Below are 24,025 nucleotides of genomic sequence, written 5' to 3'. Positions count from 1 at the left end.
GGCCGAGGCGGAAACAAATGGGCAAAGTTTCTTTCACCCTTATGCTCCTGTTCACCTAGAAGTAAATGGTACCTGGGAGTTAGATAGCTGCTATGGGCTGCTTCCTGGGAAAGAAGTGCCGGAGACTAAAGATGTGTGTGTGTGTGTATTCACCTAGTTGTATTCACCTAGTTGTGTTTGCGGGGGTTGAGCTCTGCTCTTTTGGCCCGCCTCTCAACTGTCAATCAACTGTTTCTACTACTACTACTATTTTTTTTCCACACACACACACACACACACACACCCATGAAGCAGCCCGTGACAGCTGACTAACTCCTAGGTACCTATTTACTGCTAGGTAACAGGGGCATAGGGTGAAAGAAACTCTGCCCATCGTTTCTCGCCGGCGCCCGGGATTGAACCCGGGACCACAGGATCACGTGTTCAGCGTGCTGTCCGCTCGGCCACCGGCTCCCGTGTGTGTGTGTGTGTGTGTGTGTGTGTGTGTGTGTGTGTACTCACCTAGTACTCACCTAGTTGTGTTTGCCTGGGTTGAGCTCTGGCTCTTTTGGCCCGCCTCTCAACTGTCAATCAACTGGTGTACAGATTCCTTAGCATACCGGGCTCTATCATATCTACATTTAAAACTGTGTATGGAGTCAGCCTCTACCACATCACTGCCTAGTGCATTCCACCTGTTAACTACTCTGACACTGAAAAAGTTCTTTCTAACGTCCCTGTGGCTCATGTGGGTACTCAGTTTCCACCTGTGTCCCCTTGTTCGCGTACCGCCAGTGTTGAATAGTTTATCCTTGTCTACCCTGTCAATTCCCTAAGGATTTTGTAGGTAGTGATCATGTCTCCCCTTACTCTTCTGTCTTCCAGTGTCGTAAGGTGCATTTCCCGCAGCCTTTCCTCGTAACTCATGCCTCTTAGTTCTGGGACTAGTCTAGTGGCATACGTCTGAACTTTTTCCAGCTTCGTCTTGTCCTTGACAATGTACTGGCTCCATGCTGAGGCCGCATACTCCAGGATTGGTCTTACGTATGTGGTGTACAAGATTCTGAATGATTCCTTACACAGATTCCTGAAGGCTGTTCTGATGTTAGCCAGCCTCGCATATGCCGCAGACGTAATTCTCTTTATGTGGGCTTCAGGCGACAGGTTTGGTGTGATATCAATTCCTAGATCTTTCTCTCTGTCCGTTTCATTATATGATGCTTCATTATACCGTTATACCTTTCCGTTCCATTATACGCTATGGTGTGTGTGGTGTGTATGTACTTAGTTGTGCTTGCGGGGATTGAGCTCTGGCTCTTGTGCGTGTGTGTGTACTCACCTTTGTTTTCATGTGTGTGTGAGAGAGAGAGAGTACTAATAGCTCAATTTTGCAGACACAAATACTAAATACGAATATTGGAGAATGAAATATATTAAGAGTGTGGGGTGAGCGGGAGACTAGAGAGTGGTGACCTTGCCAGCGTGTTGGTGGGGCAGGTGAAGGGTCACCTCATTGTGAGGCAATTTAGGTTACCTGAGTTACGACGCTGATTCACCTGCCTTTAATTGTGCCGGCTGTGAGAGTCAGTCACGTGTGTTTAGGAAGGGAGAAAGGGTCATAAATGGGGAAGTGTAATTGTTCTTTGGGTTTTCTTTTTATGGGAAGGTATTCACCAAATACAAATTTAAATATGTTTTATGAAACAAACAGATGGAAGAGCTCTGTGAATTACGGTATCAGAGTATCCAAGAAGAGTCTCAAGGTATGGTACACTAATGCTGATGAGGTAAGAAACAAAGCTAAGGAAATAACAGAAAGGGTTAGTGAAAAAGAACCCGATATAATTGCAATAATGATAACTAAAATAAACGATATATGATCTTAGCTGCAATTTGTCCAGGGGGGATACTAAGTAATAAGGCAAGAATGGATACAGAGACATGCAGGGGAATATGGCACTCTTAGTAAAGCATAAGTGGAAGTTTGTGGAACTGGAAGATCATAGCACAATTGGTTACACAGGCTCCATCATTCGGACTCTGACCCCCTGGTCAGAAGGGGTCAGAGTCCGAATGATATATTATATATATATATAATATATATATATATATAATATATATATAAAATGTATATATATATATATATATATATATATATATATATATATATATATATAATATATATTTATTTATTTATTTTCTCGTTCAAGTCTTAAAACTTTGAAGTTTTTCAAGATGAACTTTAAAACCACACAACCCTCTCGTTACAATGTTCTCCTGCAGTGCTCCGTTGTTCTTACTGGGCGGGTGTTGTGGAGGACAATGGTGGCGAGAGGGTCACAGGACCTGGTACATGGTGCAGGGGCAGGGGCAGAGGCAGGTACAGGGGCAGGTACAGGTACAAGGGCAGGGGCAGGTACAGGTACAAGGGCAGGTACAAGTGCAGGGACAGGGGCAGGTACAGGGGCAGTGTGACGACCGCCAGGGCGGCACAAGTGCAGGGCGGGAAGACAGTTGTTGTCGGGTGTTAGTGAGAGGTTGACGAAGAGAGGGAGAGAGGGAGGGATAGGTGAAGGGGGAGATCGGGAAGGGGGGGGGTGTGATGGAGGGGGGAGGAGGGGGAAGTAGTGAAGCCACAACCTGAGGAAGTGGTGAGTCAGCAGGCACGGGGGGGGGGGGGGTCTCCTTAAGGGTGTCCACGTCTACTGTTCTAACTGTCATGTCTTCCATGTGTCTATCTTACGTCCGTGCCATGTTGTCCTCTCCCGGTTCTTGTAGGGCGTCCTGCCTCCCGTCCCGGTCCTTGTAGGGCGTCCTGCCTCCCGTCCCGGTCCTTGTAGGGCGTCCTGCCTCCCGTCCCGGTCCTTGTAGGGCGTCCTGCCTCCCGTCCCGGTTTTGTAGGACGTCCTGCCTCCCGTCCCGGTTCTTGTAGGGCGTCCTGCCCGTCCCGGTCCTTGTAGGGCGTCCTGCCTCCCGTCCCTGACCTTGTAGGACGTCCTGCCTCCCGTCCCTGACCTTGTAGGACGTCCTGCCTCCCGTCCCTGTCCTTGTAGGACGTCCAGCCTCCCGTCCCTGTCCTTGTAGGGTGTCCTGCCTCCCGTCCCTGTCCTTGTAGGACGTCTGCTCCCGTCCCTGACCTTGTAGGACGTCCTGCCTCCGTCCCTGTCCTTGTAGGACGTCCTGCCTCCCGTCCCTGTCCTTGTAGGACGTCCTGCCTCCCGTCCCTGTCCTTGTAGGACGTCCAGCCTCCCGTCCCTGTCCTTGTAGGACGTCCAGCCTCCCGTCCCGGTCCTTGTAGAGCGTCCAGCCTCCCGTCCCTGTCCTTGACGTCCAGCCTCCCGTCCCTGTCCTTGTTATCAGTTTCTCTGTGTTCCTTTATTGTGTTAGTCTCCTCTTCCATCCCTGATAGTTCCCTTCCCTCGTCCATCGACCCCACTCTTCACGCGTCTTCCGTGTTCCTATTCCTTTATAAACCTTCTCTTCCTCTCCGCTGCCCGTCTCTCCACGCCGCCGCCGTCTTCACCAAGGGCAAGGGAAGATGAGACACAGATATGAGTCATTTGTTAATATGTTGGGGTGGTGATGCTGGTGGTGGTGATGCTGGTGGTGGTGGTGATGGTGGTGGTGCTAGTGGTGATGGTGGTGGTGGTGTTGTTGCTACTGGTGGTAGTGGTGGTGGTGGTGTTGTTGTTGCTACTGGTGGTGGTGGTGGTGGTGTGGTGGTTCTGGTGGTGGTGTTGCTACTGGTGGTGTTGCTACTGGTGGTGGTGGGTGTGGTGGTGGTGGTGGTGGTGTTGTTGCTACTGGTGGTGGTGCTGGTGGTGGTTCTGGTGGTGGCCGGTGGTGGGTGTTGCTACTGGTGGTAGTGGTGGTGGTGGTGGGGGCCGCAGTTTAGACTACCACCAAGGAGCCCTGGTCTAAAGATCTAAACAATATACCAATGTTAGGGAGCGTTATGACCTCTGTACTGGTGGTGGAGCGAGACTCCCACTCGTGATATTCAGACCGCCTGGGCCTGACATAGTCCCCCATGAGTAAGGGAAAACTGACCCAAACACACTACCAATTTACTGGGTGAACAACTAAACTCATAATAATTGCTATAACTTGTATTATAAGTAATATTTTCTAGCATTCCACATGCGGCTGATGTTATCCTGTTTATGTGGGCCTCTGGTGGTAGTGCTGGAATTAACCCACTCACAATGTTTTTCTCTCTTTCCAATTCCTGTAGCTACCTTATGGTGCAGACTCCTCCTGGTTCCCTCTTTCCTTTCTCCTTCTTCCTTAGCTTACACTTGTTGAGGTTGAATTCCAGTAACCAATTTTTGCCCACTCGTAAAGTTTATCAAGATCATCCTGGAACATTGTGCCGTTCTCAGTTTCTACATTGCTCATTAGCGTTGTGTAGTGCTCAGAAGTGACCATATGGAAGCTCACTCCCTGGAGGCAGGTCATTAGCATCAATTAGCAACAATTGGGGGAGCAAGAACTGTCTCTCGAGGGACTCCACTTGTTACATTCCTCCACCTCCAACAACCATTTGGGCGGGACGGTCTCGCTTCATGCAGGTCGGCGTTCAATCCCCGACCGTCCAAGTGGTTGGGCACCATTCCTTTCCCTCCGTCCCATCGCAAATCCTTATCTTGACCCCTTCCCAGTACTATATAGTCGTAATGGCTTGGCGCTTTCTCCAGATAATTCCCTCCCTCCACCTCTTCTCTGACGTGCGACTGTTGTATGTCCTTGAGGCGGTCCCTGGCCCAATAGTGTTGACAATGACGGGTGTTGATGGTGACAGTGTTGATGGTGATATTAACAAGAACGGTGCTGATGTTAATCACTGTCATTATCCCTGAAACACCTCCAACGCTCTGTGAAGGAAGAGTATTTAAAGAGCAATAATTACCAGATCATTATACGATGTGATATGTCTTGAGTCACCTGTTGTCTCAGGAGACCACAGCCCCAACCCCCTACCCCCCCCCCCTCCCTAATAATTTCCCCCCCCCCCCACTCCACCCTTCACACCGCCCCATCCCCTCCCTGCTCCCAAGACCCCCCCACTTCAACCCCCCCCCCTTCAACACCCCCCCCATCAACACCCCCCTACCAGTTCACTCTTCTCATTGCATAATTACATTCTCTGAGGGGCTTAATGTCTTCATCTTCACGTGGTGTGCTCTTACTAACACGCAAAATCTATGCATTACGATAATAAAGATACGATATTTACTGATTAATGCAAAGCTAATGTGGTCACATAATAATATTTAATTGATCAAATTAATCCGACAAACTTCACCATCTGTTTTGTTCACGATACTTGACACTTGATACAAGTCCATGTCTTGTCTACGTCTTGTGTTTGGCATTAATAGCGTTCCAAACCTTACACACAAGGCCCCGAGGGTAACACACAAGGCCCCGGGGTAACACACAAGGCCCCGAGGGTAACACACAAGGCCCCGAGGGTAACACACAAGGCCCCGAGGGTAACACACAAGGCCCCGGGGTAACACACAAGGCCCCGAGGGTAACACACAAGGCCCCGAGGGTAACACACAAGGCCCCGAGGGTAACACACAAGGCCCCGAGGGTAACACACAAGGCCCCGAGGGTAACACACAAGGCCCCGGGGTAACACACAAGGCCCCGAGGGTAACACACAAGGCCCCGGGGTAACACACAAGGCCCCGGGGGTAACAGACAAGGCCCCGAGGGTAACACACAAGGCCCCGAGGGTAACACACAAGGCCCCGGGGTAACACATAAGGCCCCGGGGTAACACACAAGGCCCCGAGGGTAACACACAAGGCCCCGGGGTAACACACAAGGCCCCGAGGGTAACACACAAGGCCCCGAGGGTAACACACAAGGCCCCGAGGGTAACACACAAGGCCCCGAGGGTAACACACAAGGCCCCGAGGGTAACACACAAGGCCCCGAGGGTAACACACAAGGCCCCGGGGTAACACACAAGGCCCCGGGGTAACACACAAGGCCCCGAGGGTAACCACAAGGCCCCGGGGGTAACACACAAGGCCCGAGGGTAACTTGATTAACTAACGCCCTCCACGCCGTACAGGGACCCACCCTCCACGCCGTACAGGGACCCACCCTCCACGTCGTCCAGGGACCCACCCTCCACGTCGTACAGTGACCCACCCTCCAAGTCGTACAGTGACCACCCTCCACGTCGTGCAGCAATGAGATCCTTCCTAAACAACGTTAACATTAATGAAGCAGCGTTGATACTGTTACCCCCACGTTGATTAAATGTTTCTCACTGAGCAGTGTTAAGTTCATGTGATCCAGTTTAACGAACCTTGTGTCTACTTTATGAGTGATCACGTGATCAGTGACCAGCGGCTTGGTGTTTGACCTGTCCCATGAGTAATGGTCCGATCATCTTGGCTGATTAGCGCCGCTACTCATGAATCCCAACCCTGTTGATCAGGTATCCTTTGGTGTTTACCATGTGCTATTTTGGACATGTGAGAGGTCTGCTATCCTCTTGCTTAGGGGCCCAAGAGCGTTAAAATGTCATGGGCCCAGAATTGTCTCTTTCTGTAAACATTTCACCTTTGCTTTTCAACGTGGTTATTTTGCACTTCCAGCCATGTCTCCCAGTGATGATGTGGGAGCCGGCCCCAATCACGTAAGAAAAGGGGAAAAAATCATTATGATATAGACGTGGCTGAAAGCTGGTGCCTTGACCTAGAGCAAATCTCTCTTGACATTTCAGAATTTTCACTTTAATATGGCTGGTCACCGAGCCTTATCATATTGAAATGTTCGAGCGGGAGAAATGTGTGGTGGTGTCACCAGCCCTCCCGGCGCCCCACTTGCCCTGAACTCCTGAAATATAATCATGTTTGTGCGTCTATAGTGAGGTCTTCCCTGTTGTTTATAGGCTTTTGTTTCCTTTTGTATACATTTTATTGTTTATAGCTTATTGTTTCCTGTTAAACACAGGTTATTGTTTGATATTGTCTTCAGGCTATTGTGCACTGTTAACTTTGTTCTCGTTAGGCTATTATTCTACCTTTCAAATATTCTTTAACAAATACAGATATATAATATCACTAATCATTTCGTTGAAGACAGTAACACATTAGCAAAATATCACCTTGTATATTTTACTATTTAATAAAGCCATGCCAATAAAATTTGAACTGCAGCTGCAATCTCTAAATAAATAAAATTTTGTTTTGTTTAGTTATTTGCGAAACGTGCTGTTAATTTAAGCTGTACTCAAGCGCGTTACATTACAATTTGTACTTATAATCTTCTGTAATTTAAAGTGTCAATTAATAAATAATACTTCATTAATGAAGCGAACCACAGATTGCTATTCTTACTCCTTTGAGCTGGTAATCCTTTATTCTCAAGTGAACATTGTGCATTGGTCGGTTAATTTCTACCACCCCGCTTTGATATATCTCTATCTCCTCTCTCTCCTCTCTCTCTGCGGTCTCTGCTCTCTTTCTGCTGTCTCTCTCTCTCTGCTCTCTCTCTGCGGTCTCTGCTCTCTTTCTGCTGTCTCTCTCTCTCTGCTCTCTCTCTCTCTCTGCTCTCTCTCTGCTCTCTCTCTGCTCTCTCTCTGCTCTCTCTCTCTCTCTCTCTCTCTCTCTCTCTCTCTCTCTCTCTCTCTCTTCTCCTCTCTCTCTCTCTCTCTCTCTCTCTCTACACACACACATACACACACACATTCCTATGCATATTCCAGGTTAAGTGACACACTGTGTAATTATGATCGTCCAGCTCGTCCTGCCGAAATGGACAGTAAAATGGTGTACTAAAAAGATCAAACCTAACCTACCCTAACCTATCGACCATCCATAAAAAAGTGAATGCTTGAGACCCGGTATGATTAATAGTATCCATTTATTGGTCCGTTGAGGGTTTTGGCGTCAAAATGTGGTGTAGTGTGTGAGAGGCCGGACTGCACCATCGCCTATGTTTTCTCTGTCTCAGATTTAACTTTCCATCATCTACCTAAGTTGGAAATTGCTGGAAGTTGTGAATAATGTACTTCGTAGCAGTCGACGTTTCCTCTCTTGCATATATAAAGGTCAAGAGTGCAGTGATACGCATTGGCTAGGGCCTCAGGGCTGAGGAGTCGCTGGAGTAGGCGCTCCACAACACAAGTACACTGTCGTGTTGTCACCGGCACCAACTGAGTAGCTTTCTGATTCAGCTCCCATTCAGAACCATCCCAAGAGACAATTTCAAAGGTATAGCCCTTAATTATCCGTAAGATGGAGATTGAGACAACCAGTGCTGGCACCTTGGCATGCAGACCAAGATGTCAACCCAGTCAAAGGCACCTGCAGTGTCCAGTACAACACCACAACTGAACTTTTGAATCTTATAGTGACTGGCACCACTTACTGGGGAGAATGATCAAGATCAGCAACGGGACCACCTATCCTGAACCCACAGCGATCGATGATGGTCAGAAAATACTGTCATTTGTTGAGAAATAATTGTCTTAAGAATTTTGCAAGTGACCGCAAGCAGAGACACTGGTCTGTAGGTCCCGACCACAGAGCGGCTCTTCCTTCTGTGGACTGGAACTACATCTGCCTTCTTCCATAGTGGGTCATACTTCCTTGAGCTAGGCACGTTGGTGGGGAGTGAAGGCAGCAGGTCTGGTCAGGTCTGCACACCTGATGTTCCCTTCGTGCTGGACACCCCGCTGTAGCCAAACTTTTCTTTGTGATGGGGGGTATCGGGCTCTTCCCCTTCATAGCTATTTCCCTATCCGCTTCTCTCCTCCTCTCTTACCCCTCTCTGCCTTTCTCCCCTCTCCCCCGAATGTTACAAACTGGAGGGTCGTATAGTGTATATAAAGAGGATTAGCAAGAAAATCCTTGCATACATGAGTTACTTATGGCCCGGCCTCCATGAAACTTAGACTCCCTGCGGTACAATAAATGAACTGTGGTCTGTACGATGATAGCTTACACTCTACGTTGGGAAACGTAGAGTGTAGGTTCAAGCTACAACTTAAACATTCATTTTTAATACCCCCAAGTAACATTACTTTATCACATCAGTTAGGGGACGTGGTTAGTCCCTGAACTAAGAAGGGTGGCGATAAACCAAGCAGACTTAGAAGATATTGAAATTACCAGAGATGAGGTTAGCAGATATCTGCTACTATACTGTTGGTATACAGTATACTGTACTGACTAAGGTTGTTGGACATGATGGAATCTCACCTTGGATGCTAAAAGAGGGGGGGGGGCAGAAGCACTTTGCATGCCACTATATTGTATAAGTCACTGGAAATAGGAAACCCACCAGAGGGTAGGAAGACAGCTAACATAGTCCCAGTACACAAAAAGGGGGATAGGCAGGAGGCCCTAAACAACAGGCCGGTGTCCTTAACTTGTATACCATGCAAGGTGAGGGAGAAGATCGTGAGATAAAGCCTAGTAGCACATCTGGAGAGGATTTCCTTCAGGTGTCAAGATGAGAGAAAGATCTGGGGATTGATATCACACCAGACCTGTCCCCTGAAGCCCACATCAAAAGCATATCATCAGCGGCGTACGCAAGGCTGGCGAACATAAGAACTGGCCTCAAAAACTTGTGTAAGGAATCATTCAGAACCTTGTATATCTCATATGTCAGACCAATACTGGAATATGCGGCTCCAGCCTGGAGTCTACATTCTAGCGAGAATATGTCAATAAAATACTCGCTCCAAGCTCTCATTAGCTTAAATTAATAAGATGAGTTTGTTAAGTCTATGTAATCCATTAATACCTCTTCCCTAATTACAGGTAACACTACTTCCAACTTATTAGGTGAGGTTTGGTCTGATTATATAAGCAATCGAGAAGTGAATAATCACTTTACGGGCTACTCATGCTACCTCTTGGGTGGCTTAATCTTCATCAATCAAGATGTGCCCCAAGAATAATCACTTGGGGCACAACACTTCAAACCGGCTCTACGTGACCATTTAACAACTTTACTGCTTACCAGACTCCTATGGTCCAGGGCCCACCTGCCCTGGATACTGACCACACCACCATCGGCCCAGCCTGCAGCATCCACCACCAAGATCACCCTTTTACCCGTCCTCCTTCACCTCGCCCACAATATAGCGGGCAACGACATCCATGTCATCAACAGGCTCCTCGTCGCGAATGAGTTTTCTTCCATCTTCTACAATTTCTACTGGACTCTCCGCCTCAGGGACGCCAGAGTCAACCCCCAGGGAGCCCTCACCATCCGGCCATGCGACTCCGCAGTCCCTGGGCATGTCCCACTGACAGAGATGGCAGCCGGCCCCCAGGCTGTTGCCTTAACCCCGATGACGAAGCCGACCACGATGACTCGACCGACTCCGATGCTTCAGTCGATGTCACCACCTCTCCCGCCCCTCAAGCGGCCGCCCAGGCACCATCTACCCCGCCAAATCCTACATTGGCACCAACCAGACTGACAGGCTCCCAGGCTACCTCCTCCAGGTATAGCCGACGTAGACGCGCACTTTCCAAGGAGGACAGACAGCATAACTCCATAATCCACAACGACTACTGGGGAATACAAGAGCAAGGAAGCAGGACGGATCCTTCACATGGTCGTCCCTCAAGAATGCCGCAACCACCTCTGCGACTACAACACCTAGAAGAAGGAAATTCAACCAGAGTACAAACTTTGGGGAACTGGGATAAGGAAACCAATTCTCTTGTAACACCCAGACATCTCTCCCTAGACCGGCCGACTGTGGCCAGACAGCCAACAGCCCTGCTGACTCCTGTGGCACTGAACTGTGAGTGACACACTGTACCCCATCAATTTACCGGTCTGATCAGTCCTATGGTCTTGGATTAGATTGGCGTGTCCACGGACCCCATCCTCAGATCTCCAGTATCAGTATTGATACTGATAATGGCTCTAAAAAGCCTCCACTTAGGGGCACACCACAGCTCATGCTACATGGAACTTTTTGTTCCAGTAGCTGAATCTAAAACTACATCAAATCAAATCATATCAAATATTTATTCAGGTAAAAGTACATACAAAATGAGTTACAAACATAATGTTTGATTTCTAGAAAGAGCTAGTACATACTAATACGCACAGCATTTCGGGCAAGGTGTGGGAAGTATAGTATACACGCTTGGAGTTACCTCACACGTTCAACCTCAAGAATGTAGCACTCGACGTGTCCAGTTCCACGCGACTCCAAGACGCTTCAGCTTCGACACACAGCCAGACTCCGGCCGCCTCGAGCTTCTACGCTCTCGTTCGCATCGAGCTCCGCGACTCCGGCCTCACCCAGCTTCGCTCTGCACCAGGCTTCTTCTTAACGTTTACAACACTACCAACAGCCAACTGCTGTAACCAAGACTACTAAATAAAAGTCAAAACCATAAACTCAGTGTATCTAATCAACCAAATTAGACAAGGTTCAGAGGTATGCCACCAGGCTAGTCCCCGAGCTGAGAGGAATGAGCTACGAGGAAAGATTACTGGAACTAAACCTCACGATACTGAAATTCACAAGAGTTAGGGGAGACATGATCACTACCTACAACCTTCTCAGAGGAATTGACAGGGTAGATAAGGATAAACTTTTAACACGGGTGATACGCGAACAAAGGGACACAGGTGGAAGCTGAGTACCCAAATGGGACGTTAGAAAGAACTTTTTCAGTGTCAGAGTAGTTAACAGATGGAATGCATTAGGCAGTGATGTGGTGGAGGCTGACTCCATACACAGTTTCAAATGTAGATATGATAGAGCCCAGTAGGATCAGGAATCTGTACACCAGTTGATTTACAGTCGAGAGGCGGGACCGAAGAGCCAAAGCTCACCCCCCCCCCACAAGCACAACTAGGCGAGTACATACTACGTTACGTTAAATCCCCGACTCCACACAGACAAGAGACGAGATGTACAACGGTACTCGAGCGGTAAACACTACTTATTCCCTCATGGGCGCACTTTGGGTCTTAATGCAAGCACATTACTCCAGGAGCAGGAACACCGGGCACCAGCAACATACAATTACAAATAATATATCCAAATAACAGACCTGATGGCTCTATTTAATACAAATCAAAGAAGGTACTTAACACTAAGAGATGTGCCCGTGCCATGCCTTGACCACAATCCGTCAGCACACTCAGGACGACACATTGTCATGTGAGTAGTTGGCAAGTTGTGCTAATATCATACTGCAGACACTCCCACTGCACAATACTCTCGATAATATTCAAAGGTCAACATTCAATCCCTAGCATTAATGCATCATTCTGACTATATGGTCCACTAGTCAAAATATCAGAATAACATATATGCTTGGCTCTAGGGGCTTTAAGATAATCTGACGCCTGGCAATCTGCTGACTTCCCGCCATTGTAATTTCAAGATGATGAGCTGTCTATATTATCTAATGATAGATAAATACTCTTTCTCACAGATCATAGATGCAACTTAATCTGTAAATACTCTAACTTGTATTGTACTACATTTCATATCGTATCACATTTACCATGGTAATAAAAATCAAGATCTCCCACATTTATCAAGTAAACAATCATGTCTTCTCACACTATAAAATCAGGGCTCCCAAACTCCTTAAGATTGTAACACCCAACATCCCCCCCCCTACCACCTTCTCTCTCCAAATCTCGCATATTTCCGTCTCAGAAAATGTAAAACTGTAACTTTTTTTATTACCATTTAGGTACATATACATTTGTGCAGCTACCCTAGACTATGAAGAGAAGTACAGTATGTGAAAAAAGGTAGCTATGTGGTGCTAAAAATCCCCATCACATGATACTGTAACTTTTTTTAACACATTTAGGTACATCTTCATTTGTGCAGCTACCCTAGACTGCATGAAGGGGAGTAAAGTGTGTGTCAAAAAGCTAGCTACGTTGGCTAAAATCCCTATCACACAGGATGGTTAGTCATACAAAAGCATGTGAGCAGTAGTCTGCACTAGGAGACTCTGGCTGCATTATGAGGATATCATGAACACAAAGTGAATAAGGTAGCAGTGGTACTAAAAGTCACCATCTCGCAGGATGGTTAATCATACAGGGCCATATGTTCAGCAGCCTGCACTGGCAAATTTGGGGTGCAATATGAGGATATCCTCAAGAACACGAGAGTGAATGAAGTAATTCCAAAGTTCCAGGTACCTCATGCCAACGGGTCTAAATGGTCTGATAACTTGGCATTCAGTAATGTAGTGTGGGAGATCATGCCCCAGTTCCTGCTCACAGAGTTTGTACCTGGAGTGCTCAGGATTGGGAGATCCGTCACTTGTAGCGACCTGCCACAGGTAACGGTAACCCAACCTGATTCTGGCAACCACTGTGTCGCACAGTCTGGTCGACGTTTTGTGCTTCCCATAGATATAGGTTTCAGAATCTAAACAAATCATAGCTTTTTACACTGGTGCTTTCAGGTCGTTGGGAGTCAGTAATTTCTCTCCTATCAGACCTGAGTGTTTGGAACAATATGGTTTTGACAGCAGAGATGGGGATACCTAGATCTAATTCAGCTTCATCTTTGTTACACGCTAATTTGGCTGCAATGTCTGTGTCATTATGAAGGGTTATATTTATGTTTGATGGTATCCATGCAAAGGAGATTCGAGACCCTTTGCTCTGTGCAGCGATTAGGTCATTTATAATTGGTAGTATGAGGTTCTTGCTGTCGATCTTCCAGGAGAAGTTTTCGATTGCTTGAAGAGCAGACTTTGAGTCATAAAATATTATTCCTTCTATGTTTTGTAATGTTTTTGTAGCTAGTTGTAGTGCCGCTAGTTCTGTGTGTAGGTCAGCCAGTTGTTTAACCTGACACTGACAGTCTGTGAGCAAATATTATTTCTATAAAACCTGCATGCTGCTGCAGTTCGTCCAGTAGAAGATTGGACTGAGCCGTCACCCGTGCAGACACAGTGTTCGTGAGATTTTAAATATTCGATGGAGGAGGCAATTGTTTCAAATGTGACAGCTTTGAGAAGAGCAAGATTCTCATTACCTTTCTTGGTGACGGGTGTGTATGATACTTGAATGGTGGGGTATAGATAAAGAGGAATATCAGAGACAGGTAGATTGCACTTAAAAAGAATATTGAAGATACGGCATTATTTTTATTAATACATTAGGTACATATGCATTTGTGCGGTAACGGCAAGAGTATGAATAAAAACTCTACGGAAAACACATGTCCAATTTTATTTCAGACTTTACAAAAATCGCAAGTGGTCTTATAAATACCTATAGACTAGCCCCAAGCATCTGGCGTCCAACCTCGGACAGACAGACATTCTCTTTTATGTTTATGTTATTCCCTGCCATTCACCGCCTTCCTTACCTTTCGTCACCTTCCCTACCTTTCACCACCTTCCCTACCTTTCACCACCTTCCCTACCTTTCACCACCTTCCCTGTTGTTCAACACATTTCCCTTCATGCCAGTATTCTTAGTAAAGATGGAGTCTTTTATTTAGCGAAATTGTTAATTAGTCTGATTTGCCATTTCATGTAAAACGGGAGATGATTCGACTTTGACCATCTTCTGACAAAGATCAGTCACCCTGCAAAGTTTGGGTGAGGTTAGCCCCCAAATGTAGACACACATTCATTCTCTTTTTAAAATATATATATATGTATAATACATATATACACACACATATATAATGTCCGTCTTATCTGCCCAGGAGTGCACTACTTCCTGAGCGAGGCGCTGCCGGGGGAGCCCCTGAGCGGGAAGCTGGAATGTCTTCGTCGTGGGCTGGTGATGCAGCTGGAGGCGCTGGCTCTGGCCTACCCCACCCTCAGGATACGGGCCCGCTCCTCCACCTCCCTCCCCTACCTCGCCATGGACCAGGCCAACCTCCACAGTCAGTAATAATACTTACATACTACTACTACTAATAATAATAATAACAATGAGAAAATTATGATAGGTGGTAATAATAATAATAATAATAATAATAATAATGTTTAGAACAATACAAAGGATAAGATTACAAATTGGAACAGATTTTATTTACCTATTGGCATATAATTATACACATTCTCATGCACTACTGTATAGGGTATACAATATTTATACCCAAAATTTAAGCAGCCCAGCCTCCTAAAATGATAGTTATTGAATTAGGGCAAATAGCATTAAACAAATTGGAAATTTAAATAGAACTAACCTAATCCTTGGCTCATTCGGTATATGAGCCAATATATATATATATATATAATATATATATATATATATATTATATATATATATATATATATATATATATATATGCGAACAAGCGTGAATGGTCCTCAGGCATACATGCAACTGAAAACTCACACCCAGAAGTAACTCGAACCCATACTGCTAGAAGCATTTTGCAACTGGTGTACAGGGCACCTAATCCACTCGACCATCACGACCGGGCAAAAACTGATGGTAGCCGAGGCTATTTGCCCATCAGCCAGCCGGCACTTATCATTATTTTATCACATAGTGATAAAATACTATGCCCAAGATTACCATCAGAGTGCCGGCGGGCTGATGGGCAAATAGCCTCGGCTACCATCAGCTTTTGTCCGGTCGTGATGGTCGAGTGGATTAGGTGCCCTGTACACCAATTGCAAAATGCTCCTGGCAGTATGGGTTCGAGTCACTTCTAGGGTGTGAGTTTTCAGTTATATATATATATATATATATATATATATATATATATATATATATATATATATATATATATATATATATATATATATATAAATATATATATAAATTTATCTTCTTCTCCGAGGCTATGGGTCTCTACACTTGCACCTGAGGTGGTACCCCTTCTATATATATATATATTTCAATATATAGGAGGGGTACCACCTCTGGTGCAAGTGTAGGGACCCATAGCCTCGGAGAAAAAAAATAAAGAGTACTCAGAGAAGATCTTGTGGATCCTCACTATATATATGCAGCACTAGGCCTAATGGGGAATTTTCGGGTCAACAGTCCATTTTTTAACGCTTGACCAAAGTAGTTGCTATAAGAACTATTATATTAGGACAATGGGCTGAATTTAAGGTAAATTAGCTTGTATTTTACTTTAGCAAAATGTTAATTTACGTATATTACACATGTTGAAGGTTTGCTTAAATAAATAAATAAAAATTTGTTTAAATTAAATAAAATCAAATAAATGTATCTAAAAGTTGCGTGTTGATAATGTTGGGATTCTGAGCTTATGACGCTTTCATGTTGAGTCCATCATCAGTTATTATTTGTTTGAATAATAAATGCTAGAATTAAAGAACAAGTCGAGAAATATATCTGGAAATTGTAGAATAGTCTTAGTGTAATATTAGTGTAATCCACCAATTTCAAACAATAGTCATTTAAGAATATTAATCTCCTTGATAATTGGTTATATTCTGCAGGCTAATTGAAACCAATTTCTTAGGTTGGTGTATTTATACTAAGAGGATCCTATTACTTGTTGCTCTTAAACAACGCAGATAATGATAATTTTTGCGTTGTTGGCTGATAAGATAAAACAAATTAAAGAAAATTGTAGATTATTGCTGATAAATGCCAATTTGGCACTGATGCCATTCCTTTTATCTATAACTATGCACTCAGCAGTAAATAGGAGTCTGGATATAGGCCATAACGATCGCATCCTAGTGAAAACATGTAGGGAACGGTTTAATATTCATAATAATAATAATGAGAAAATCAATCGAGTCGATCAAGCGATCAAACCTGTTAAAAATTTTAAATTTTACTACAAATTACCTACTTAAAATTATCTGTTAGATTAAGGACCTGCCCGAAATGCTATACGTGTCAGTGGATTTGCAAGAATGTCAAAACACCAATGCTATGTTCTCTCATAAAGCCAATGTACCTTCTTGTAAATAAATAAAATAAATAAATAAATAGTGTACTCCCAGATCCCAGGTTCGAGTCAGTGCAGCGCTCCATTTGATTTTCTTATTGATATATCGCGTTTGTGTGATTTCTTTGTGAATAATAATAATAGTAATAATAATTTGATTGAAAATCTATTCAAAGAATAATACACGGTGGTTTAATGATTGTTACAAAGTAGGTATATTTAATTAGGCCACTAATGCACGAAGCGTTTCGGGCGTAACTTGAAATCATTCAGTTAGGCTGTTGGAAGGTTTGACGAGGTAGCCACTTAATAATGAACAGGAAGAAAGCTAACACATCGTTCAAGAAATGTAGCCACTGACGTAGAGATTTACAGAGGACATAAGGAGAACAAGAATAGGAGAAAATGAACATGTTTTATGGGGTAACACTTAACATTAAATGATAAATGTGTTGTAGGAAAGAGCTCAGAATTACAAGGCAACTCCTGCTCCTCTAGGCCTAACTAGTCAGTATAACAAAAACCTGTTTCTTCGTTCAGTTGGGCAGCACTTGAGCGAGAGTATGAGCAGCGGCAGCAGCGGCTCCAACAGCTACAGTAACAGCTCGAGCGGGGACGGCCTGGTGACGGGTCCTGGCCGGGGCGGCTGTGACACCCTCCACCGTCAGCTCCTCCTGCAGGATGAAGAATATGAAGACTTTCAAGATAACAAAGTAAGCCTCTCTTCCCATCATCTCTGACTTTTGTACTTTCATTTTCTTTGTACAGAAAATCATGTACCTTGATTTTCCTTTGGAATCAGTTCAAATACTTAATTTTGTAAGAAAAATATGAAAGGATGATTAGTACTGCCGCTGAAGAGAATTTTGTGTTTGTTGCGTGGAAAGTGTTCTTAAGAACTTGTGGTCATTCTGCTGTACTGAGGGAAATAGTTCCCATTTAGACTCACATAAATTGTCTCAGAAAACATAATGGGAACGCCTAGTTATGTTTCTTATATAAATAAATTATAAATAAATCGGGGAATGAGAGCGGTGACAGACTCGTCCAGCGTCTCACCAGCAATTACTTGTGGGTTCGAGCCCATCAAGGGAAGAATGCCTGGGCACTGACCCTTAACTGCTGTAGGATAAGGCGTGAGGCACAGTGAATATGCTGCACAATGGGTGTGAGGCACAGTGAATATGCTGCATAATGGGTGTGAGGCACAGTGAATATGCTGCACAATGGGTGTGAGGCACAGTGAATATGCTGCACAATGGGTGTGAGGCACAGTGAATATGCTGCACAATGGGTGTGAGGCACAGTGAATATGCAGCACAATGGGTGTGAGGCACAGTGAATATGCTGCACAATGGGTGTGAGGCACAGTGAATATGCTGCACAATGGGTGTGAGGCACAGTGAGTGTCAGCCACAGTCGGTATGATATACAGTGTGAGGAACAGGAGGTATATAGTACAGTGGAAATAAGGCACAGTACAATAAAACACAGTAGGTATGAGGCACAATAAGTATAAGGCACAGTAGGTATGAGGCACAATAAGTATGAGGCACAGTAGGTATGAGGCACAATAAGTATAAGGCACAGTAGGTATGAGGCACAATAAGTATAAGGCACAGTAGGTATGAGGCACAATAAGTATAAGGCACAGTAGGTATGAGGCACAATAAGTATAAGGCACAGTAGGTATGAGGCACAATAAGTATAAGGCACAGTAGGTATAAGGCACAATAGGTATGAGGCACAATAAGTATAAGGTACAGTAGGTATGAGGCACAATAAGTATAAGGCACAGTAGGTATGAGGCACAATAAGTATAAGGCACAGTAGGTATGAGGCACAATAAGTATAAGGCACAGTAGGTATGAGACACAATAAGTATAAGGCACAGTAGGTATGAGGCACAATAAGTATAAGGCACAGTAGGTATGAGGCACAATAAGTATAAGGCACAGTAGGTATGAGGCACAATAAGTATAAGGCACAGTAGGTATGAGACAAGTGGGTGTGATTCACTGTAAGTATGAGCTGGAGCCCTTAAGGCAGTTCATTGTTGACTTTCGTTCTGGCAGCTCGTGCGACGGGCCTGGATCCAAGCGTATTGGAGTTTGCCTTTCCATTGGATAATTTCAGTAACGTGGAGAGATGGAACCTGCTGCATGGGTAACAGCTTCACCATATCAACCTACCCAGACTTTGCGCTCTGGAGAGGACACTCCATCCTCGACAACCAGAGCGCAACTCCATAGTCTCCCGAGACTGCAGGATGCCTGCTACTTGGCATGAGCTACAATAGGTATGATGCACAGTAAGCATCAGGTACAGTGGGTACGAGGCACAGTGGGCATAAGAAAGTAGGTATGATCAGGACGGGTTGGGGTGTGAGGCACAGGGGTGTGAGGCACAGTGGGTGTGAGGCACAGTAGGTATGAAACACAGACGTTATGAAGCACAATTGTTATGAAGCACAGTAGGTATTAGGCACTGTCGGTGTGGTATACTGTAGGTATGAGTCACAGTGTATGAGAGGCACAGTAGGTATGAGGTGCAGTGAGTGTAAGACACAGCCCATACCTAGTTAAACACAAGACAAAGTTAGAGAAGATTCAGCGGTATGCCACCAAACTTGTTCCGGAACTGAGAGGTATGAGCTACGAAGAAAGGCAAAAGGAGCTGAACCTCACGTCCCTGGGAAAACAGAAGAGTAAGGGGAGACATGATAACCACCTGTTAAACCTGTGAGGCACGATTTACCATCTCTGAACCCATGTTGGTGATGCGTTACAAAGTTATTTCCCTCCAGATGCTCTACGAGCCTTTTCCTCACGATCTTCTCCATCACCTTGCATGGTATACAAGTTAGGGAAACTGGCCTGTAGTTCAGTGCCTCTTGCCTGTCACCCTTTTTGTATATTGGCACCACGTTAGCTGTCTTCCAACTTTCTGGCAAGTCTCCTGTTTCCAGTGACCTGTTATACACCATAGAGAGTGGCACACTTAGTGCTTCTGCACCTTCCTTTAGTATCCATGGTGAGATTCTATCAGGCCCAACAGCCTTTGTCACATCCAGCTCCAGCAGACACCTTTTGACCTCATCACTGGTGAGGTCAAATTCCTCCAAGGTTGCTTGGTTTGCCGCCTCCTCATTTAGTGCAGGGGCTTCTCCTTGTTCTATTGTGAAGACCTCCTGGAATCTCTTGTTGAGTTCTTCACACACCTCCTTGTCATTCTCTGTGTATCTGTTCTCCCCTTTCCGCAGCTTCATCACTTGTGTGATCTACAGTGGGTGTGATCTAGTGGGTGTGATCCAGTTGGTGTGATCCACAGTGGGTGTGGTCCACAGTGGGTGTGATCCAGCATATGTAATTACCTAAGTGTAGTTACAGGATGAGAGCTACACTCGTGGTGTCCCGTCTTCCCAGCACTCTTTGTCATATAACGCTTTGAAACTACTGACGGTCTTGGCCTCTACCACCTTCTCACTTAACTTGTTCCAACCGTCTACCACTATATTTGCGAAGGTGAATTTTCTTATATTTCTTCGGCATCTGTGTTTAGCTAGTTTAAATCTATGACCTCTTGTTCTTGAATTGCCAGGTCTCAGGAAATCTTCCCTGTCGATTTTATCAATTCCTGTTACTATTTTGTATGTAGTGATCATATCACCTCTTTTTCTTCTGTCTTCTAGTTTTGGCATGATTAATGCTTCTAACCTCTCCTCGTAGCTCTTACCCTTCAGTTCTGGGAGCCACTTAGTAGCATGTCTTTGCACCTTTTCCAGTTTGTTGATGTGCTTCTTAAGATATGGGCACCACACAACAGCTGCATATTCTAGCTTTGGCCTAACAAAAGTCATGAACAATTTCTTTAGTATATCGCCATCCATGTATTTAAATGCAATTCTGAAGTTAGAAAGCATAGCATAGGCTCCTTGTACAATATTCTTTATGTGGTCCTCAGGTGATAGTTTTCTATCTAGAACCACCCCTAGATCTCTTTCTTTATCAGAATTCTTTAAAGATTTCTCACATAATATATAGGTTGTGTGGGGTCTATGTTCTCCTATTCCACATTCCATAACATGACATTTATTAACATTAAATTCCATTTGCCAAGTGGTGCTCCATCTACTTATTTTGTCCAGGTCTTCTTGAAGGGCATGACAATCATCTAAATTTCTTATCCTTCCTATTATCTTAGCATCATCAGCAAACATGTTCATATAATTCTGTATACCAACTGGTAGATCATTTATGTACACAATAAACATCACTGGTGCAAGAACTGAACCCTGTGGTACTCCACTTGAGACATTTCTCCATTCCGATACATTGCCTCTGATTACTGCCCTCATTTTTCTATCAGTCAGAAAATTTTTCATCCATGATAGAAATGTACCTGTCACCCCTCCAATATTTTCCAGTTTCCAGAACAACCTGTTATGTGGAACTCTGTCGAAAGCCTTTTTTAGGTCCAGATAGATGCAGTCAACCCAACCATCTCTTTCCTGTAATATCTCTGTGGCTCGATCATAGAAACTGAGTAAATTCGATACACAGGATCTTCCAGATCGAAAACCATACTGTCTGTCTGATATTATATCATTTCTCTCTAGGTGTTCTACCCATTTAGTTTTGATTAGTTTTTCCAATACTTTCACTATTACACTTGTCAATGATACAGGTCTATAATTGAGGGGGTCTTCCCTGCTGCCACTTTTGTAGATTTGAACTATGTTAGCCTGTTTCCACACGTCTGCTACGATTCCTGTACACAGGGATGCCTGAAAGATCAGGTGAAGTGGAATGCTGAGCTCAGATGCACATTCTCTCAGAACCCATGGTGAAACGCCATCTGGGCCAGCTGCTTTGTTCTTACCAAGAACACATAATGGGCTCAGTCCCTGAGCCCATTATGTGCCTCAGTAACCCTTTCCACTACTGCCCACAAGATTGGTAATAGGTACATAATAAATGAACTAAACTAAAAAAAAAATTACCATGTACATTGAGTAAGTGTCACAGGTGTAAATGACATATAGATAGAAAATGGACGCATACAGTACACTGTAAGCTTCACGGCCTATTAAAATGCCCAGTGTATGAAACATATCTTTGACGAAAAAATTAAACATTCACGCCAATGTGAAATGAGTTCCACATGAAGTGTATCATTAGGTACTCAACAAGAGTACCCACATACAACACACATTACTAAAAAAAGTATCAAAGACAGTTGGTATACTTTCTAAAATCAAATATTATGTTCCAAACTCTGCTCTCCTTTCACTATACTACGAGCTAAAATATCCCTATCGTACATACAGTATCTGTGCATGCGGTTCAACCACTGCAAATTACCTCAAGCCCATGATCACCCAGCACAAATCTGCTTTCAGAGCAATAACAAACTATGTTTTCAGACAACACACAGCCCCCCCTGTTTAAATCCCTAAACATGTTAAACATAAACTCACTTCACACATTCTCTTGTGTCATTTGCATGTTCAAAACCCTATTCTTAAATGCAAATCTCAATCTGAAACTATTCCTTGACAGATGTAATAGAACCCATAATCACCACACCAGAAATAAATATCTCTTTGATATTCCTAGAGTCAAACTAAATCTGTGTAAACACTCAATTCAAATAAAGAGACCTAGTCTATGGAACTCACTCCCTAATGAATTAAAAAGCTGTCCAACCTACACCTTATTCAAAAGAAAACCAAAAGTACTTAAAATAATTCTCATAGTTTCCTACCTTGTGCTTCAAAGTTGCACTGTATCTTGTGCTGCCCACTCCCCCAAAATATGTGCTTAAGCCATACAACTTCACTGTTGTACTCACTGCCATCATCTAATACAGTATCATGGTTGTTATTTTGAATGCAAATTTTACTACAATGTACCTAGAAATAATCCTCAAATTATGCTACAATGTACATGTTGATTATCCTCAAATTTCACTGCAATGTACAGTACTTACTAATTTTCTAAAAAATTTATTACAATGTACCTGTTAAATATTTTTCAATTTTGCTTCAAATTACCTACAATGGGGCCTCGACTTACGATGCTAATCTGTTCCCAGAGACGGATCGTAAGTCAAAATATCGTAAGTCGAAGTGATTTTTCCCATAAGAAATAAAGGGAATTGAATTAATCCGTTCCCACCCTCCAAATATTAACATACAAATACATTTTATACTGAATACAATGTTTTTTTTCTAACTACAATACAGTACCTAACTTTATCTTACCTTTATGGAGGGCTCTTGATGGCGTATGGAAGATGGTGATGGGGGGAGGAGGAGAGTTGTTACTGTTTGGAAGGGGAGTCCCCTTCCATTATCACATCAGGCAGTGATGTTTTCTCTGGGGTACTCTCTCTCCTACGTTTTGCCTGAATACACTAGGACCTGGTGGTGGTTCAGTGCTTGTTTGTCTCACTACAAATTTGTCAAGAGACATTTGTTTTTCCCTTCATTTTAACATTTGTCTGTATGATGCATCACTTTAGCACCCATAATGTCCTTTTTCGTAGCCAGTATGGTGGATATCGTTGACTGAGATTTGTTGTACTGCCTAGCCAGTCCAACAACCCGCACACCATCTTCATATTTACGAATGATCTCTTGTTTCTGCTCTATGGTCATCCTTACATGGGATCTCATATGTTGAGCCTTACCACTGACTTTCCTGGGACTCATGGCGTGATATATAATAATTACTTTAAGGTTCAAAATGCAAAAAATCACCACAAAAGCAAAATTTCTTATAGGCGCAATCATCACTAAGCGGGTAGCTGTAGTAAACTGAGGCAGGTCGGCCGCGTAACTGGGAACCACGCGCTCGGTCGACCTGAACGTGTACCAACAAATATCGTAAGTCGACGACACCATCGGATGTCGAGTCGCGTTTTTCGATGAAATTTACATTGTAACTCGAAATTATCGTACATAGGGGCAATCGTAAGTCGAGGTGCCACTGTACTTAAATTTATGTTAAATTAACCACTGCATTGCACACCTGGTTTTGGAAAAAACTTCATAGTGCAATTGTCAAGGACATAATTTTATTGTTTTTATAAATGTTCAGGTAAAGTTAATGTCAAAATGTTTCCAAACTCAACCATTTTCATTTCAAA

The 24,025-nt window shown here is 44.1% G+C and overlaps 1 protein-coding gene and 1 long non-coding RNA gene across 4 annotated transcripts in view; one reads left to right on the top strand and one right to left on the bottom strand.

The window, feature by feature from the left end:
- The first annotated feature begins 14,406 nt into the window (after positions 1–14,406).
- The window catches only part of LOC123759086 (uncharacterized), a 55,033-nt gene continuing 45,414 nt past the window's right edge, over positions 14,407–24,025 (top strand). The window contains exons 1-2 of one of the 3 annotated variants that reach the window (XM_069324926.1): positions 14,407–14,872; positions 17,414–17,586. In XM_069324926.1, the coding sequence (XP_069181027.1) occupies positions 14,770–14,872; positions 17,414–17,586 (276 nt within the window). In that variant the 5' untranslated portion in view covers positions 14,407–14,769. The remainder of the gene's footprint in view (positions 14,873–17,413; positions 17,587–24,025) is intronic. The other 2 variants (XM_069324925.1, XM_069324924.1) reach the window with 2 other exon arrangements.
- LOC138364886 (uncharacterized) overlaps positions 17,023–24,025 on the bottom strand; it is an 8,343-nt gene continuing 1,340 nt past the window's right edge. Inside the window, exon 2 of the long non-coding RNA XR_011228596.1 lies at positions 17,023–17,547. This is a non-coding gene — a long non-coding RNA (uncharacterized lncRNA). The remainder of the gene's footprint in view (positions 17,548–24,025) is intronic.

This window comes from Procambarus clarkii, chromosome 15, assembly GCF_040958095.1.
Source record: "Procambarus clarkii isolate CNS0578487 chromosome 15, FALCON_Pclarkii_2.0, whole genome shotgun sequence".
NCBI classification, from domain to species: domain Eukaryota; kingdom Metazoa; phylum Arthropoda; class Malacostraca; order Decapoda; family Cambaridae; genus Procambarus; species Procambarus clarkii.
This window is presented reverse-complemented; position numbering and strand designations above follow the sequence as displayed.